Here is a 19,160-nt window from a genome sequence, read left to right as displayed (position 1 = left end):
TTTTTTTTGAGACAGAATCTTGCTCTGTCACCAAGGCTGGAGTGCAGTGGTGTGTTGCTCACTGCAACCTCTGCCTCCTGGGTTCAAGCAATTCTCTGCCTCAGCCTCCCAAGTAGCTGGGATTACAAGTGCCTGCCACCACATCCAGCTAATTTTTGTAGTTTTAGTAGAGATGGGGTTTCACCATGTTGGCCAGGCTGATCTCGAACTCCTGACCTCATGACCCACCCACCTCGGCCTCCCAAAGTGCTGGGATTACAGGCGTGAGCCACTGTGCCCAGCCTCGGGTATGTCTTTATTAGCAGCGTGAGAACAGACTAATACAGTAAATTGGTACTGGTAGAGTGGGGTGTTGCTGTAAACATACCCAAAAATGTGGAAGCAACTTTGGAACTGGGAAACAGGCAGAGGGTGGAATGGTTTGGAGGGCTCAGAAGAAGATAGGAAAATGTGGGAAAGTTTGGCACTTTCTAGAGACTTGTAGAATGGCTTTGACCAAAATGTTGATAATGATATGGACAACAAAGTCCAGGCTGAGATGGTCTCAGGTGGAGATGGGAAACTTGTTGGGAACTGAAGTAAAGGTCACTCTTGCTATACAAAGAGACTGGTGGTATTTCACCCCTGCCCTAGAGATCTGCAGAACTTTGAACTTGAGAGAAATGATTTAGGTATCTGCCAGAAGAAATTACTAAGTGGAAAAGCCTTCAAGAGGAAACAGGGCATGAAAGTTCAGAAAATGTACAGCCCGATGATGCAACAGAAAAGAAAAACGCGTTTTCTAAGGAGAAATTCAATCCAGCTGCAGAAATTTGCAAAAGTAATGAGGGGCCAAATGTTAATCACCAAGACAATGGGGAAAATGTCTCCAGGGAATGTCAGAGGTCTTCACCTCAGCCCCTCTTATCACAGGCCTGGAGGCCTAGGAGGGAAAAGTGGTTTCAAGGGCTGGGTCCAGGGCCCTGCTGCTTTGTGCAGTCTCGGGACTTGGTACCCTGTGTCCTATCTGGGGATAAAAGGGGCCAAAACAGAGCTCAGGCCATTGCTTCAGAGAGTGCAAGCCCCAAGCCTTGGCAGCTTCCACGTGGTGTTGAGCCTGCAGGTGCACAGAAGAATTGTGGTTTGGGAACCTCTCCCTAGATTTCAGAGTATGTATGGAAATACCTGGATACTCAGGCACAAGTTTGCTGCAGGAGCAGGGCCCTCATGGAAAACTCTGCTAGAGCAGTGCACAAGGGAATTGTGAGGTCAAAGCCCCCACACAGAGTCCCCAGTGGGACACTGCCTGTTGGAGCTGTGAGAAGACCACCATCCTCCAGACCCCAGAATGGTAGGTCCGCTGACAGCTTGCACTGTGTGCCCAGGAAAGTCGCAGACACTCAACGCCAGTCCATGAAAGCAGCCAGGAGCGGGGCTGTACCCTGCAAAGCCATAGGGGCAGAGCTGCCCAAGGCTGTGGGAGCCTACCTCTTGCATCACCATAACCTGGATGTGAGACAAGGAGTCAAAGATCATTTTGGAGCTTTAACATGTGGCTGCCCCGCTGGATTTTTGACTTGCATGGGGTCTGTAGCTCCTTTGTTTTGGCCAATTTCTCCCATTTGGAATTGGTGTATTTACCCAATGCCTGTACTCCTATTGTACCTAGGAAGTAACTAACTTGCTTTTGATTTTACAGGCTTATAGTGGGAAGGGACTTGCCTTGTCTCCGATGAGACTTTGGACTGTGGACTTCTGAGTGAATGCTGAAATGAGTTAAGACTTTGGGGAACTGTTGGGAAGGCATGACTGGTTTTGAAATGTGAGGACATAAAATTTGGGAGGGGCTGGGGCAGAATGAAATGCTTTGGCTCTGAACCCACCCAAATCTCATCTTGAATTTTGCTCCCATAATTCCCACGTGTCACAGGAGGGACCCGGTGGGAGATAACTGACTCATGGGGGTGGGTCTTTCCCATGATAGTAAGTCGTGTGATAGTGAATAACTCTCACTGGTTTTAAAAAGGTCTGGTTTTATAAAGGGGAGTTTCCCTGCACACACACTCTTGCCTGCCGCCATGTAAGATGTGCTTTTGCTTCTCCTTTGACTTCCACCACGGTTGTAAGGCCTCCCCAGCCTTGTGGAACTGTGAGTCCATTAAACCTTTCCTTTATAAATTACCCAGTCTCAGGCATGTCTAATAAGCAGCATGTGAACAAATACAGCAATTTAGCCCATAACAGTGTCCATAATACTAGTTCCAAGGTGGCCAATGATTGAGCCTAGTAATGTCAACTGACTCATTTTGCCCACTTGATTGTTTAATGCCTCTTCTTTTGTAGATACATGATATAAAAACTTCATACCTCATGCCTGCTTCTGGATACTCATTCACATGACTCTATCCCAGACACATGACTCTATCCTAGACCTCCTTGTCTTTGATTTTTCAGTCCTTTGCCTTCCAGACCCCCTGTGAAAAGGGCCAGACCATTGGCTTCTGCCCAATTAAAGTCTGAAAGTTGGTAGGCTTGAGACCCAAGAAGAGCTGATGTTCCAGTCCCAGTCCAAAGGCCAGAAAAGACCAATGTCCCAGCTCAAGTAGTCAGGTAGGAGAGTTCCCTCTTAGCTTTTTTATTCTATTCGGGTTTTCAATTGATTAGATGAGGCTCACTCACATTTGGGAGGGCAATCTGTTTCGCTCAGTCTACCAATTCAAATGTTAACCTTATCCAGAAACACCTTCACAGACAAGCCTAGAATATTTGATCAAATATCTGGGTACCCTATAGTGAAGCTGATAAAAAATTAATCATCACAAACTCCAAATTGCATCTTTCCATGTCTGATAGCTACAATTATAACAGAGTCTACAGAAATATATGACTCAAGTAGGGAATGGCCCCTACCATACATCAGAAAAAATTCAGACATTTCTACTTTGCTACTCTTCCCAGATCTTGCTGCTTTTACTGGTAATTGGACCTTCTGGATTCTGATGACTAAGCACTACCATCTGGCCTCTATTACTTGGGAGTTGCGGTGATATAATTCTCAGTTATTAATAAGCCCAACTCAGTGACTGCTTCTCCAATTGTCAGTCCGGGACTATAGAAAACTCTTTGGTGATGCTGCTGTTCCTCATAACAGAGCACTTCTGATGGCCTTGGTGAATGGTGCATCTTCTCGACCCTTCTGTGGACCATAATCCTCTAAAGGGTCTTCTGTTCTCACATGATACATCAATTGAAAACACTCACTTCCCCCATATGGTAGAAGAATGAATTTTTAAATTATTTTAAATTATTTTTAAATTCATTCTTCTACCATATGCCAGGGTAACTCATTTTTACTTTGCTGAGCATTGGCCATCACTTGTTCCAGATTTTTTTTTTTTTTTTTTTTTTTTTTTTTTTTTTGAGACGGAGTCTTGCTCTGTAGCCCGGGCTGGAGTGCAGTGGCCGGATCTCAGCTCACTGCAAGCTCCGCCTCCTGGGTTTAGGCCATTCTCCTGCCTCAGCCTCCGGAGTAGCTGGGACTACAGGCGCCCGCCACCTCGCCCGGCTAGTTTTTTGTATTTTTAGTAGAGACGGGGTTTCACGGTGTTAGCCAGGATGGTCTCGATCTCCTGACCTCGTGATCCGCCCGTCTCGGCCTCCCAAAGTGCTGGGATTACAGGCTTGAGCCACCGCGCCCGGCCCTTGTTCGATTTCTAAGAATTCCCCAAAAGCGACTTTGTTTTATCTCTGAGTCTTTGCTAGGGTGTTAAATTCTGTGTCTCAAGAAGTGCCCCCAAGTCAATGAATCTTGATTATTGTTTTATATTTTAGTACCCTTGATCAAGCAACCTCAAAATCCAATCCCTGAGTACTCCCCTGGCTTGTCTGCATACGCTAATTAATTCTTATTGTCTTTCCTCCTTTGTCAGGCCCAGCATGTTCCTAGCTGGGATATGCCAGTATTCACCTCTAGTTCTTGGCCTGGAGAGGCTAGGAGAGGAAGTTGGGGCAACTCCTGTGTTTCTTTGTGGGAGAGTAGCTCTGCAGTTATCTTTCAGTTTGGAGGAAGAAGTAACTCTTAATATAGAGGGGCAGACCACTTCTGCAAGTTTTGAAAGTATACAGAGGTCTGCAGAGCAAACATCCATACGGATGTCCACCCAGATGTCCCATCCTTTGTTTCAATCTCTGGCTTTCCCATTAAGGACCCTGACCTCTTTGGCTGCACATTTAAATGTGTCTGGAATATGTGACCCTATCATGTCTGAAGTCTGTCACACATCCATGTTAGCTTTTTCATTGCAAAAAATAAATGACTCTTTGTAGGCTACTAAAGAGACCCTCTGTCTTTCGCATTTGGCCATTAACCAAGTGGAGCTTTGTTTTCTCATCCCTCTTCAGAGTATCGCTATAACTTAGCAGTATCCAGGCATCTCCACTGTCCTTGTAGGCCTTGTTCCCCCATATAGTTCAAATGCCTGAAATTGTATCTGCAAGGTCTTTAACTTCACTGGGATATTTTCCCAGGTCACCATTGATGAAAATCTTTAGCAACTGGGTCGCCACCTTGTGCTAGGAACTACCCAAGCTCCTATGCTGTGCAGGATGGCATCCTCTTTGCCCAACTAGTGAGTGAGTCAGTCCTGAAATCCCATCTTATGTCTTCCAGGATCACCCTTAGTGCCATCTGTGTTAGTTTGTGTCCTCTGAGAAGCAAAAGCCAAAGTGAGATTTGACATGTGTATTAGTTTCCGAGGGTTGCCATAACAAACTACCACAGACTGAGTGACTTAAACAACAGAAATGTATTTCCTCACAGTTCTGGAGGCTAGTAGTCCAAGATCAACATGTCAGCAGGTCTGGCTTCTTCTGAACCTCTCTCCTTGGTTTGCAGATGGCCACCTTCTTGTTGAGTCTTCACGTGGCCGTTTCTCTTGTGCGCACCTGCCCCTGGTGTCTGTGTATCCAAATTTCCTCTTCTTATAAAGCCACCAGTCAGGACTGGATTAGGGCCCACCCTAACAGCCTCACTGAACTTGAGCACTTCCTTAAAGGTCCTAGCTCAGTCACATTCTGAGATACTAGGGGTTAAGGCTTTAACATCTGAATTTGGGGGAAGACACAATTCAGCCCATAAAAACATGTAAGAGATTAATTGGCAGAAACGTCTATAAGGATAAAAGGGATGAGAGCAGGAGAAGGTGGGAGATGCTACAGACTGTGCTATAAGTCTGGCACCTATGAAGGAGACAGAATAAAAAGGATTGCACAGGCAGGGTCTCAAGCTGCAGCTCAGTTCTAAGAAAGTTTCAGCTAGGCTGATGGGGGGGTCTATAAGCCAAAGTTTCCCGTTAGAGGAGTACCAAATTATGCAGCAATGGGCCTGCATTAGTACTCTTGCCATGCTAAGTCATTGGCCTGAACTGTTCAATTTCTATTTCTTCAGGGGTTTGCAAGAATCAAAGCTAGCTAAAGCTCTCTATATCCTTGAGTTAAAAACCTTTGTTATTTAAAAATACGCTACAAAATGACTGAAGTAAAAAATGATACACAGGGAAGCAGCCAAATCTAAAATGTCTTTTTATGTAAACAAATTGTAGTTACTAGAGATAAATGTGGATAAATGGATTTGGGGAATGTAATATTTAGAAAGAGAAAAGGGACCTAAATTTATTTGGAATTACTTTTTAAATTCTCCACATATTTTCTGCCTCACCCAGGAATGTCTGACACAATATGATGTTTGCTACATATATGATGTTTGCTAACAAATGTATTTTCAACATTTATCAGGCTATTAACTTTACCAAAGTACTACACTTACTTCCAGTGGAATGACAAAGCTTCTAATCTACAATTGAAAAGTATCTTTACTGCAATAGAGTTTATTTCATCTGTAAAATAATCATGGCAGCTTTCAATTAGGGATGATTTTTCTTTCTTTGCAAAAATGTGCAAAATAGTACCAAAATATCTGAGAACTCTCACTCTATGGGTGAACGCAGAACTTTTATTAATGTCTAAATAACTTACATTTCTCCAATGAGGAACAGTCCCTCTCATCTCTCAGTATTAGTATTTCACCTAACAAGGTGTAGCCAACAAACTTTTGTCTATTTTATTTAAGAAATAAAAAACTACAGTACTTAAAAACATTTTAAAGTGGCTATTTGAAATTCTGAATTTTCTACTTACTCTACTTCTCCAAGTCACACATATATTAATGTCTATGGAACTAGTATGCTTATAGCAATCAATCAATCAACCCACCCTTATCTGGAGGTCATTATCCTCAGCAAACTAATGTAGGAACAGAAACCAAATACCACATGTTCTCACTTACAAGTGGGAGCTGAATGATGAGAACACATGGACACATGGAGGGAAACAACGCATACTTGGGCCTACTGGAGGGCAGAAGGTGGCAGGAGGGAGGGGATCAGGAGAAATGACTGGTGGATACTAGGCTTGATACCTGGGTGACGAAATGGTGTGTACAGCAGATCCCCATGGCACACGTTTACCTATGTAACAAACCTGCACATCCTGCACATACACCCTGGACTCAAAATAAAAGTTAAAAAAATACATACTTATTTACCAAACAAATGTATCTAGAGCATATGCCAGGTGCTAGGCTGAACAAGACAGAATACTGACTCTCAAATGAATCACATTTTCATTATCTTCCTTCTTCCTCCCTTTAACTTAAAAAATTATTTCTGTTGTGGTAAAATATCGTAACATAAAACTTACCATTTTAACCACTTTTAAGTATACAATTCAGTGACATTAAGTAAGTTCACATTGTAGTGTAACCATCACCACAATCCATCTCCAGAACTTCATCATCATCCCAAACTGAAATGCTGTATCCATTAAACCCATTAACTCCTCATTCCCCTCTTCCTCCAGCCCTAGATAACCACTATTCTACTTTCTGTCTCTATGAATTTGACAATTATAGGTACCTAACATAAGTAGAATCATATAATATTTGTCTTTTTGTGTCTGCGATTTCACTTAGCATTAGGTCTTCAAGTCTAATCCAAGTTGGAGCATGTATCAGAATTTCATTCCTTTTTAAAGAGTGAACAATATTCCTTTGTGCATACACACATTTTAACTTCAATTACTTTTAAACAGCTAATTTCTCATTTTCTTTCTTTCAAAGAGACATTATATTAGCTGTTAGATTTTTACAATGCACTCTCTTGGGAGAAAAGATTTTCCTTCCTATCCACAATTACCTGCGGCTCCCATTCATTTATGTTATATACAGCACAAACACATTTACCCAGAGGAGAGTCTACATTCAAGAACATTTCGTAAGTCTTTCACTACTGTCTCTGACATTGGTAGGGGCTGCAGAGCACCATCCAACCCTGGGTGCTCAGGAAATATTATACTTAAGTACCTTTGTAGTGAAAGAACTCCTTTTTTTTTTTTTTTTTTTTTTTTTTTTTTTGAGATGGAGTCTCACTCCATCTGTCACTCAGGCTGGAATGCAGTGGTGAGATCTTGGCTCACCGCAACCTCTGCCTCCCAGGTTCAAGCAACTCTCTGCCTCAGCCTCCCGAGTAGCTGGGATCACAGGCACCCACCACCATGCCCGGCTAATTTTTGTATTTTTAGTAGAGACAGGGTTTCACCATCTTGGCCAGGCTGGTCTTGAACTCCTGACCTCATGATCCACCCGCCTCGGCCTCCCAAAGTGCTGGGATTACGGGCGTGAGACCCCGCGCCTGGCCATAAAAGAACTTCTAAAGAGCAGCTGTAGTCAATTTACAACCAAGACTTTTCCATAGAACATAACTGATAAGGCGAAAACAAAACAAAAAAAAGCCTGTCAGAAAACTGACAAGAAAGCTAAAAATTACCATTCTTTTCTCAGAAATCTAACAGATCCCTGAGGATTGCTACTTGGAGTTTTTCCTCAGTTTTATTAGTGCTAAACATCTGATTGGCCAGGGATGACCAAACTAAATTCCTACTGAATCCATGAAGGAAGTCAGAAAATAACGGGTGGGGAAAACAGATATTGGCTAATACTCAAAAGGCATATTTTTACATTTCCTAGACCTTTGAAATGCCTTGGTGACTTACAAACCTAATCTAGGACCAAGAATGAACTTTACTGGAAAGATACAGGCCTTCAGAGGTTAAGGACTCGACTAGTGGTATCACATTAATAACTGGAAATGAGATGCTGCCATTTCCCTTTCTAGCATAAATGACTTCTTTCCCCCGACTCCAGCTTTATTAAGGTGTAAGAGACAAATAGAAATTGTTCATGTTTATAGTATACAACGTGACGTTTTGATATACATATACATATACACACACTGCGAATAATGAAGCTAATCAACATAATCCATCACCTCACATACTTTCCTGTAGTGAGAACATTTAAGGTGTACCCTCTTCACAATTTCAAGTACACAATACATGATTATTAACTATAGAACTCATCCACCTTGTCTGACTGAAACTTTGTATCATTTGACCAATATTTCCCTCTATTCCCCACCCCCGTGCCAAGAGTTCGTACTTGCCTTTCTTGAACAAATACTTCAATTATAGTGTTATTTCGAAGCTGTAAAGTTGCTCCTTAAGCAACTTATTGAAGGGAAGCAAGAAGCGTCGATAAAGAAAGCGCTCTTTTTTTTTTTTCCGGATAGGTTTTGGCTGTTGCCCAGGTTGCAGTGCAATGGCACGATGTGGGCTCACAGAAAACACTTATTTTTTTTAACAAATAACAGAAAAAGCAGTGAATATTTTGAAGTCGGATCCTGAACTCTAGGTTATTTAGGTCTGAAACCTGTACTAGGTGGAGGGGTGCAAGAAAGAGTTGATAAAATTACCTTAACCATATGGAAACTCGAAGACTTTCTTACATACTAACCCCTCGCCCCCTGCTTTTCTCAATAAACGAGCCAAACTGGCTGAAGCTAAGGGACTAGTCCGCGGCGCCGGCTCAGACCCACTGTAGCGGACCCGTTGCCGTCCAAAGTCCTGGAGTCTTCGACCGGGCAAGGAGAACACCGCGGAGGAACCCTAAGAGAGGGAACCCTGCGAAGAGAAAGAAGGTGGGGCCCTTGCAGGAAACCGGGCCAAAGTACTCTAGCTGGGATTACGGGAGCCGGCGAGGGACCTATTAAGTCAGGGTTCAGACAGCCCAGCTCTGCGTGCAAGCCCTTTCAATTGCCAGTCTTGGGGCGGGCTCACACCTTCTCTAAAAGGCTAACTCACTACACGCCTCGGGTTCCAATCGTCCCTAGCAACCACCCGAGATTTAAGGCGGAAGTACCTCACTGGTCCTCCTCCTCCGGACCAACCATGCCCTGGCGAGGAAGCGCGTTGGCCCAATCACCTCAGCGGGAACTACTATTAGCCAATAGGAAGCAGGCACAGGAAGGCGGGCTAAAGAGGTCGCGGTCGCACGCGCAGTTGGTCTTTGGTACTGTGGCGGTGTGGGTGAGTTGGGCGCCGGTGGAGTCGTGTTGGTCCTCAGAATCCCCGCGTAGCCGCTGCCTCCTCCTGCCCTCGCCATGTTTCTCACCCGGTCTGAGTACGACAGGTCCGTGCGGCTGGGGGACGTCGGGTGGGAATTACGGGTGGGCAGGCCCGGGACCTGGCCGCGCGGCCTGGGTTCTGCCGTGTCATGGGGCTCCCCAGGAACCCGAGATTGGCCGGACCTGGGGATCTCTTGCCCTCCTTAGGCGCCCGCCGTGGTTCCCCAAGGTAGACCACATCGGCGGCACTTGTCCTACCGCTGAGTCACCCCCTTGGTCCTAACTCAGTGCGGAAGCGAGAAGCTCCGACTTGTGCTTGGTAAAGAAGGCGTGAGGAGCCGGTGGTACTCCTAACTTGAACCCGGAGAGGGCCAAGGGTCACCCCTTGCCCCGTTCATCTTTTCGTGCCTAGTATGACTGCCTTAAACAAACAAACAAAAAGTTAAACGTGCCTCCTGGCAGAAAAAGCAACTGGTTTGTAGTAGGGCATGCTGCGATGTATAGTTTCTGCAGAAGCGCGAACGCAGTCGTAGCTTTGGCTGGATATATTGTCTGGAGTCTGATTTTACAGGAACTGGAATTTAGAGTGGTTTTCAAGAGATTTCTCATCATGCTGATTCCAACTGACCAAAATTTTTCTGACTTTTTAAAAGTTTAAAGCAAATTTTAAAAAACTTGTGGTGTGAAAATGTGCACAATATTAAGTTGTACATATTTATGCTGTAGACATTTTTACTTTCAGTTTCTGTTTTCATGAGTTAAGTTTTTACATAGCTACTAAGTTTTTTTTTTTTAAAGTCAGGGAAGGCAGACATTTTCTTTGTACTGAGTGGTGTCAGAAGCTGCATTTCCTGTCAAGTATATGCTGATCCTGTCAAGTATATGCTGACCACTTGCAGTTACCACTTTTTCATCTTTTTTTACTGACTCATAGAAGATGTGTGTGAAGTTTTGACATATTTCCCCACTGTCCTACAAAGTGACTTTGTTGGTCGATATTTAACTTCCAGAACATTGAAGAGAATCATCCTCGGGTGACATATAATTTTGAGTTAGGGTGTGTATGATAGAAATTGTTATCCTTATCAGAAATCATTTATTAAATTTTGTGGCCATTTACTTAACATATGTATTGACTGCTTTGTTACTTATTTTTCTGTCTTCCCAAGACGGCCTAAAATACATCCCTTTTTATTCTCTTAGTTAATGTGCTTGAGTGCTTGCTGTGAACAAGGCACTGTTCTAGGTGCTGGTGCTACAGCAATGGACAAAATCAAGCTCCTTGCTCTCATATAGGAGACTCTTTTGAGACAAAGTCTCGCTCTGTCGCCCAGGCTGGAGTGCAGTGATGTGATCTTGGCTCACTGCAACCTCCGCCTCCCGGGTTTTGTTTGTTTGTTTGTTTTTGAGACGAGAGGGAGTCTTGCTCTGGCGCCAGGCTGCAGTGCAGTGACATGATCTTGGCTCACTGCAACCTCCACCTCCCGGGTTCAAGCGATTCTCCTGCCTCAGTCTCCCAAGTAGCTGGGACTACAGACACGCACCACCACGCCCAGCTAATTTTTGTATTTTTAGTAGAGACGGGGTTTCACCATGTTGGCCAGGATGGTCTCGATCTCTTGACTTCGTGATCCACCCGCCTTGGCCTCCCAAAGTGCTGGGATTACAGGCATGAGCCACCGCACCTGGCCAGCCTCCTAGGTTTAAGCAATTCTCTGCTTCAGCGTCCTGAGTAGCTGGGATTACAGTCAGTGCCGCCATGCCCGGCTAATTTTTGTATTTTTAGTTGAGACTGGGTTTCCTCATCTTGGCCAGGGTAGTCTTGAACTCCTGACCTCGTGATCCACCTGTCTTGGCCTCCCAAAGTGCTAGGATTACAGGTGAGAGCCACCTCGCCCAGCCTGAGACTCTTAAAGAATTGTTTACAGGCACAGTGTCTCATGCCTGTAATTCCAGCACTTTGGAAGGCTGAGGCAGGATTGCCTGAGCTCAGGAGCTGGAGACCAGCCTGGGCATCATAGTGAGACCTCGTTTCTACTAAACATTAAAAACAAATCAGCCAGGTATGGTGGTGCTGATCTTGTCTCCAAAAAAAAAAAAAAAATTGTTTATAGAAGTAACTATAGTGTGAGTCAGAAATATATTAATGCCATTAGAGCAACTCAAATCAATACCATTGAGTTTTTGATGAGGGATTGCATGCAGTATGAGAGGATCTTGGAAAACTTCACAAAGGAGCTGACATTTAAACTAGGTCTCTTGAAAGAGTAGGAATTTAATAAAGACAGTGAGATCACTAGTTTTGAGTTGGAGAATATGGGATAAATGAAGGAGGGGCAATGGAAAAGCACAAAGCATTTTGGGAAAAGTCCAGTCTGACTGGCACATATGATACATGTATGGGAACAGCAGGAGATAATGGGAAAAGCAGGATGCTGCTAGATATTGAATGGTTTTTAATACGAGGCTAAGGAGTTTGGGTCCTAGTTCTGTAGGCAACTGTGTGCTGTTAAATAATAATTGTGTTTTACAGAGATTAATTGTCTGAATTAGGGAAAAGTGAGTCAATACCTGTTAGGCTATTACAATAGTTAGGTGAAAGGTAATGAGGGCATTGAGAAGGAAGAGTGATGTGTTACTGTGGAGGAGGAATTGATATGAATTGGTATGACTTACCATATAGTTGGATATGGGAAAAGATGAGGAGGAATGAGTCAGATCATTCAGAACTTCCTATCTTGGGAACACTGGAAGATCGGAGGTGTTTTAAAATAAAACTGAAATAGGAATGGCAGGAGATGAAGTCAATTTTGCAAGGTGACTGGATTTAAAGAGATAATATTTCAAACTGAAAAGTGTTAAGTGTTAAGTGCTAATGGGATATGCAAGTGGAAATGTTCGGCAAACATTTAAATTAGTTAGGAAAGAGGTAAAACTGGTAATAGAGATTTGGAAGTAACTGGTGCTTAGCACTCTGTCACCCAGGCTGGAGTGCAGTGGTGCCATCTTGGCTCACTGCAATGTCCGCCTCCTGGGTTCAAGTGATTCCCGTGCCTCAGTCTTCCAAGTAGCTGGGATTACAGGCGCCTGCCACCACGCCCAGCTAATTTTTGTTTTTTTAGTGGAGGTGGGGTTTCACCATGTTGGCCAGCCTGGTCTCGAACTCCTGACCTCAGCTGATCCGCCCGCCTCGACCTCCCAACGTGCTGGGATTACAGGCATGAGCCACCACGCCAGGCCAAAAGCACTGCTATATGACATGTTACCTGTTGTGAAAGTCCAGACTCCATAAACCACGGATTGCAACCATCTCATTCATTTGTTCACATATTTTTTGTGTCCATTGTGTGCTCAAAGCTTTTATAGCTGAGACCATGTTTGGTGCCTCTTCTCCGTAGGGATTTCCAGCACACTTGAGCAAGGAAAGGTGGAAAGTGTTAGGTGTTAAGGGGAAGTGTTTTAGAGAGAAAAGCAGTCTGACATGTAATTTATATAAATGTTGAGTGAATTCACTAGGTTAGAATTAGGAACTACATGGATCTCAGTCTGTTAAGATAACAATAGTAATTCATACAAGTAAGTATAGAAATGTACCTGTGACTAACTTTTACTAAAAAGTAATAATTAGGGCTGGGCGCAGTGGCTCACGCCTGTAATCCCAGCACTTTGGGAGGCTGAGGTAGGCGGATCACTTGAGGTCAGGAGTTTGAGACCAGCCTGGCCAACGTGGTGAAACCCCATCTCTACTAAAAATACAAAAATCAGCTGGGCATGGTGGCGGGCATCTGTAATCCCAGCTATTTGGGAGGCTGAGGCAGGAGAATCGCTTGAACCCAGGAGATGGAGGTTGCAGGGAACCGGAATCGCACCACCGCACTCCAGCTTGAGTGACAGAGCACACTCAGTCTAAAAAAAAAAGAAAGAAATTGGGACACGCACGGTGGCTCACACCTGTAATCCCAGCACTTTGGGAGGCTGAGGTGGGTGGATCACGAGGTCAGGAGTTCGAGACCAGCCTGGCCAATATGGTGAAACCTCATCTCTACTAAAAATACAAAAATTAGCTGGGTGTGGTGGCATGCACCTGTAGTCCTAGCTGCTGGGAAGGCTGAGGCAGAATTGTTTGAACCCGGGAGGCAGAGGTTACAGTGAGCTGAGATCGTGCCATTGCACTCCAGCCTGGGCAACAGAGCGAGACTCTGTCTCAAATAAAAAAACAAAAAAGTAATAACTGTGTTTTATAGAGATTGTCTGAATTAGGGGAAAAACACTTCGGACTTGCTCCACGAGTCAATACCTGTTAGGAGACTATTACAAAAGTTAGGTGAAAAGTAATGAGGGCATTGAGAATGGAAAGAAGAGTGTTAACCCCAGATATTAACATCATATATCCCATGTTATGGGAAGAGAATAAGGAAAAATGCACATTTTCTTGGAAATTGGCTGATAGTTTTGGGGCATGAACTTACCAAAGGAACTGGCAAGTCTATTCAGAATGGACCCAGGTTGATTCAGGATTAAGGCAGAAAAGTCACTTGCTCTCATTTCACCAGTTTGGAAAGACTTTCTGGGAGTGGGGCAGAAGCATTCTATATATAGGTTCCATTCCCTTGAGAAACTGTTAATGTACAAAAAATGCTACAGATTGTTGTGGGCGAAGTAGAGAATAATGACAGCATGCATATTCTGTAGCTATCTGAGCTAGTTGTCAAGGAACTTGAATTCAGTGTCTACATGACTAGTTTTTATGAGTATAATTAATAACTTTTTTTAAATTATAGGGGCGTGAATACTTTTTCTCCCGAAGGAAGATTATTTCAAGTGGAGTATGCCATTGAGGCTATCAAGGTATAGTAGCAAGTAGCATAGTTCCTGAAATTTCATGGCTACCTAACATTTTGCTGGCAGAACACTTGGAGTAAATGTGGTCTAACCATTCCTTTAGAAAATGTTCTTACATCCCTTTAGGCAACCACTGTTAACCATTTTTATAACAGTTTCAATCCTATTCCTAATACGTATTTTAAAACTTTTTGAGCAGTTAACTGCTTCATAATTATCTTAATAGCTTTTTCTCAGTGGGGGTGGAGGGACATATTTGTGCTTTTGATCCTCTTAGCTATAAAGAGGGATACAGAAGTCCAGAATTAGCACTTGTATTACTTTTTCTGTTTTGTTTTCTTTAGCAAATCATGTATCTGACTACCTTTGTATTCTTTTTTTTTTTTTCTTTTTTTTTTTTGAGATGGAGTCTCTCTCAGTCGCCCAGGCTGGAGTTCAGTGGCGTGATCTCAGCTGACTGCAACCTCCGCCTCTTGGGTTCAAGTGATTCTCCTGCCTCAGCCTCCCAGTAGCTGGGATTACAGGCATGTGCCACTGCGCCTGGCTAACTTTTTTAAATTTTTAGTAGAGATGGGGTTTTACTACCAGGCTGGTCTCGAACCCTTGACCTCAAATGATTCGCCCGTCTCAGCCTCCCAAAGTGTTGGGATTACAGGCGTGAGCCACCACGCCCGGCCCACCTTTGTATTCTTGTTGGTAAAGACACCTTAGGGACTAAAGAGATTTGTTTTACTTTTTTTTAGAAACAGGGTCTTACTCTGTCACCCATGCTGGAGTACAGTGACACCGTCTTAGCTCACTGCAGCTTCTAACTCCTGGGCTCAAGTTTTCCTCCCACCTTAACCTCCCTAGCAGCCAGGATACAGACGTGTGCACCATGCCTGGCTTTTTTATGTGTGTGTGTGTGTGGAGATGTGGTCTTGCTGTGTTGCCCAAGTTGGTCTCAAACTCCTGGGCCCAAGCAATCCTCCTGCCTCAGCCTCTCAAAGTGTTGGGATTTATAGGTGTGAGCCACCACACCTGGCCTGAACTGGATAATTCTTTGTTGTGGAGGGCCATCTTGTGCATTTTAGGATATTTATCAATTCCTGGATACTACCCATTAGATGCCGGTAGCCCTCTTTCAGTTGTGACAACCAAAAATGTCTCCAGACTTTGCCAAATGTCTGGTGGGGACAAAAGGGCCCCCAATTGAGAATCACTCTTCTAGATTAAAAGTATATATGAATTCTGTCCTACTCTGTTCAGTTGGGAATTCAAGATCAGTATACTATAAATGAAACAATTAGAGAACAATTAAGTGCTAAATTAAGTTTTCTGGCAATGGTTGCTGATTATATATTTGTTTGATTTTTAAGGTATACATGCATGTAGTTTCAGAGTCAAAAGGCAAAGTAGTTCTATGAACCTTGTAACAAAAATAGCAATTCTTGAGGCCTGCATCATCTATGTTCAGCTTTTCAGAGGCAACACTTCAAATTGTTTCAGCTGGTAATGTTCTAGGCATGTACCTCCGTATCTCTACAACACAGGTTTATGGTTTTTTTGTTAGGCATTATCCATGGACTTTTCATTATGAAGGATGAAGATTTCTGCCCCAACCCCACACCCCTAGTCCCCACCACACACAATTGTCTTCTGAGGTGGGGATAGGGTGACCCTCTCCATATATATCATGAATATCATAATTTTGTTAGATCATTAGTCAATAGTTACATTAGTATGACTGTAAATGCTTTTCACAGCTGAGCCATTTTGTGTTTTATAATTGTTTTTCTGTTTCTGCACAACATTGTTTTTCTTGGAGTTAATAATTCTCTTTTTAAAAATATTTGCTTAATTTAGGATGATCAATAATGCATCCCAAAGTCTCTCTAGGTTACATGTATCCTCTCAAAACATTCAGGCAAATTAAGTGTCCTATTAAGGATTCCCTTTTTTTTTTTTTTTTTTTTTTTGAGACAGGGTCTTGCTCTGTCAGCCAGGCTAGAATGCAGTGGTGCATCTCAGGTCACTGCAGCCTCAATCTCCCAGGCTCAAGTGATCCTCCCGCCTCAGCCCCCAAAGTAGCTGGGACTACAGGTATGCACAAGCATGCCCGGCTTATTTTTTTATTTTTTTGAGACAGAGTCTCACTCTGTCACCCAGGCTGGAGTGCAGTGGTGCTATCTCAGCCCACTGCAACCTCTGCCTCCCAGGTTCAAGCAATTCTCCTGCCTCAGTCTTCTGAGTAGCTAGGATTACAGGCATGTGCCACCACACCTGGCTACTTTTTGTATTTTTAGTAGAGATGGTGTTTCACCATATTAGTCAGGCTGGTCTCGAACTCCTGACCTTGTGATCCACCTGCCTCGGCCTCCCAGAGTGCCGGGATTGCAGATGTGGGCCACCGCGCCCAGCGTAAATTTTTGTATTTTTTGTAGAGATGGTGTTTCGCTGTGTTGCACAGGCTGGTCTTGAGCTCCTGAGCTCAAGTGATCGCCCACCTTAGCCTCCCAAAGTGCTGGGATTATGGATATGAGCCACAGTGCCCTATTAAGGATTCTTAATGAAATCTTGGAGCCTTCTAACCTGCTCCAATCTGGACTGGTCATTCTCTGGGCCTCCTGCATAGCTGTGGACTTCATTTTCTGTGAGATCATTCTAGGCGTTCCCTTTAACTCCCTCTTGTGTTAGGCCCCATGTCATCTTTTTTTATTTATTTGCTCAATTTGGTAGAACCCATTTTCCAATAGTATTGTAGAAACTATTTATTTATTTAGAGTTGGAGTTTCGCTCTTGTTGCCCAGGCTAGAGTGCAATGGCGCGATCTTGGCTCACTGCAACCTCCGCCTCCCGTGTTCAAGAGATTCTCCTGCCTTAGCCTCCTGAGTAGCTGGGATTACAGGCATGCGCCACCACGCTCAGCTAATTTTGCATTTTTAGTAGAGTTGAGGTTTCTCCATGTTGGTCAGGCTGGTCTCGAGCTCCCGACCTCAGGTGATCTGCCCGCCTCAGCCTCCCAAAGTGCTGGGATTATAGGCATGAGCCACCGCGCCTGGCCAGAAATAATTTTAAATTTCCAACTTCTTTTGTTTCTTTTCGTCTTCTTAGCATCCTGTTCTTGTTTTATGGATGAAATGTCTTATTTTTCTTCAACCATTTTCTAATTTTTCTTGAAAATTTTTTTCCCTGTGGGACATTGTTGCTCATCCCTATAATCCCAGCACTTTGGGAGACTGAGGCAGGAGGACCACTTGAGCCTAGGAGTTCAAGACTAGCCTGGGCAACATAGCCCATGTCTAGAAAAAATTTTAAAAATTAGGCTGGGCAAGGCTCACACCTGTAATCCTAGCACTTTGGGAGGCTGAGGCAGGAGGATTGCTTGAGTCTAGGAGTTCAAGACCAGCATGAGCAACATAGTGAGACCTTGTCTTCACAAAAAATTTTAAAAATTAGCTGAGTGTAGTAGTGTACATCTGTAGTCTTAGCTATTTTGGAGGCTTAGGTGGGAGTATCTTGTAAGCCTGGGAGGTTGGTACTCCATGAGACGTGATTGTGCCACTACACTCCATCCTGGGCAACAGAATGAGACCCTGTCTAAAATATTTTTTTTCCTTTTGAACTGGTCAGATTCTTTAGAGCTATGTTTTTCAAACTGTAGATCTAGGCTTATTAGGAGATACTAAAATAAATTTAGTGGTCATGAGGAGCATTTCTTTTGAGACAGAGTGTCACTCTGTCACCTAGACTGGAGTGCAGTGGTGTGATCACAGCTCACTGCAGCCTCAACCTCCCAGGCTCAAGTGACCATGCCACCTCAGCCCCCAGCTACAGGTACATGCCACTACACCCAGGTAATTTTTTAAAATTTTTCATGGAGGTAAAGTTTTGCCATGTTGCCCAGGCTGGTCTCAAACTCCTGGGCTCAAGTGATCTTCCTGCCTCAGCCTCCCAAAGTGTTAGGATTATAGGCATGAGCCACCACTCCTGGCCCAGATTTCTTTTTTAAGTGAAACAGAGCAGTAGATATCAAAATGCCTTGCCCATAGTAGTGGTGAGTGGTTTTTTTTCATGAAATTTTGTTTCTGTTATGTATTTGTATTTATTTGTGGGGTTTAGTTATGAAAGCAAATGTATTCCTTACTGTGGCTTTTGGTCAAAAAGTTTGAAAAACATTGCTGAGAAGAAAACTGCCTCTTCTCATTTCATTCCGGGAGGGTATTTCTGCCTGCTGGCTTCTGAGAGCTGAGTAGGGAAAGAAAGCTGAGGTTCTTAACACTCAGTTTGTAAAGTTTTACATATTTACCCTGTTTTCAGTGCATGATTCCTGCCTTAGACTGTGCTTGGTGTCCCCAATCCAAAGACCCTCTGTTTTACGGTCTCCAGAGAATAAGCCTGGAGTCTTCTGCAGGAGTGGGAGAGGTGCAGTCATCTAGCTTTACAGCATAGGGGAGGGCATCTGGGAATCTGTTTCTTAAACACTGAACCATCCTGCAGTTTTTAGCTCCTTGTTCATTTCCATTTCCAGAAGTCCTTGTTGCCACCATTTCCTTTTGTGAGGTCCTGTGATAAAAATCAAGTTGTTTCTTTACTTTCTTTACTGCTGGTTTAGGATTTGGATTACTTGGGTATCACTAACCTATCTTCTTTTCAGCTTCAAAGTTTTGTTGCTGTGTCTTGTCTCACTCTCTGTTATAGTGGATTTATGCCTTTTTAAAAGTCCTGTAATCTTACATTAACAGACTTAAGGAAGGCATGGAACAAATGTATGTCATTAGTCTACACCTTTAACTAGAAATATGAGCCTTCATTTTTATTTATTTATTTTTTGAGATGGGGTCT

General features: G+C 43.6%; 1 protein-coding gene across 2 annotated transcripts in view; it reads left to right on the top strand.

The window, feature by feature from the left end:
• Positions 1–19,160, top strand: part of PSMA5 (proteasome 20S subunit alpha 5) — a 509,972-nt gene that overhangs the window by 475,240 nt on the left and 15,572 nt on the right. The window contains exons 2-3 of one of the 2 annotated variants that reach the window (XM_050746808.1): positions 9,439–9,559; positions 14,276–14,342. In XM_050746808.1, the coding sequence (XP_050602765.1) occupies positions 9,531–9,559; positions 14,276–14,342 (96 nt within the window). In that variant the 5' untranslated portion in view covers positions 9,439–9,530. Of the gene's footprint in view, positions 1–9,438; positions 9,560–14,275; positions 14,343–19,160 lie in introns of those variants that run through there. The other variant, XM_050746809.1, reaches the window with a different exon arrangement.

This window comes from Macaca thibetana, chromosome 1 (genome assembly GCF_024542745.1).
Source record: "Macaca thibetana thibetana isolate TM-01 chromosome 1, ASM2454274v1, whole genome shotgun sequence".
NCBI lineage: Eukaryota > Metazoa > Chordata > Mammalia > Primates > Cercopithecidae > Macaca > Macaca thibetana.
Note: the sequence above shows the minus strand (reverse complement) of the source record. Positions and strands in the feature narration are given on the sequence as shown.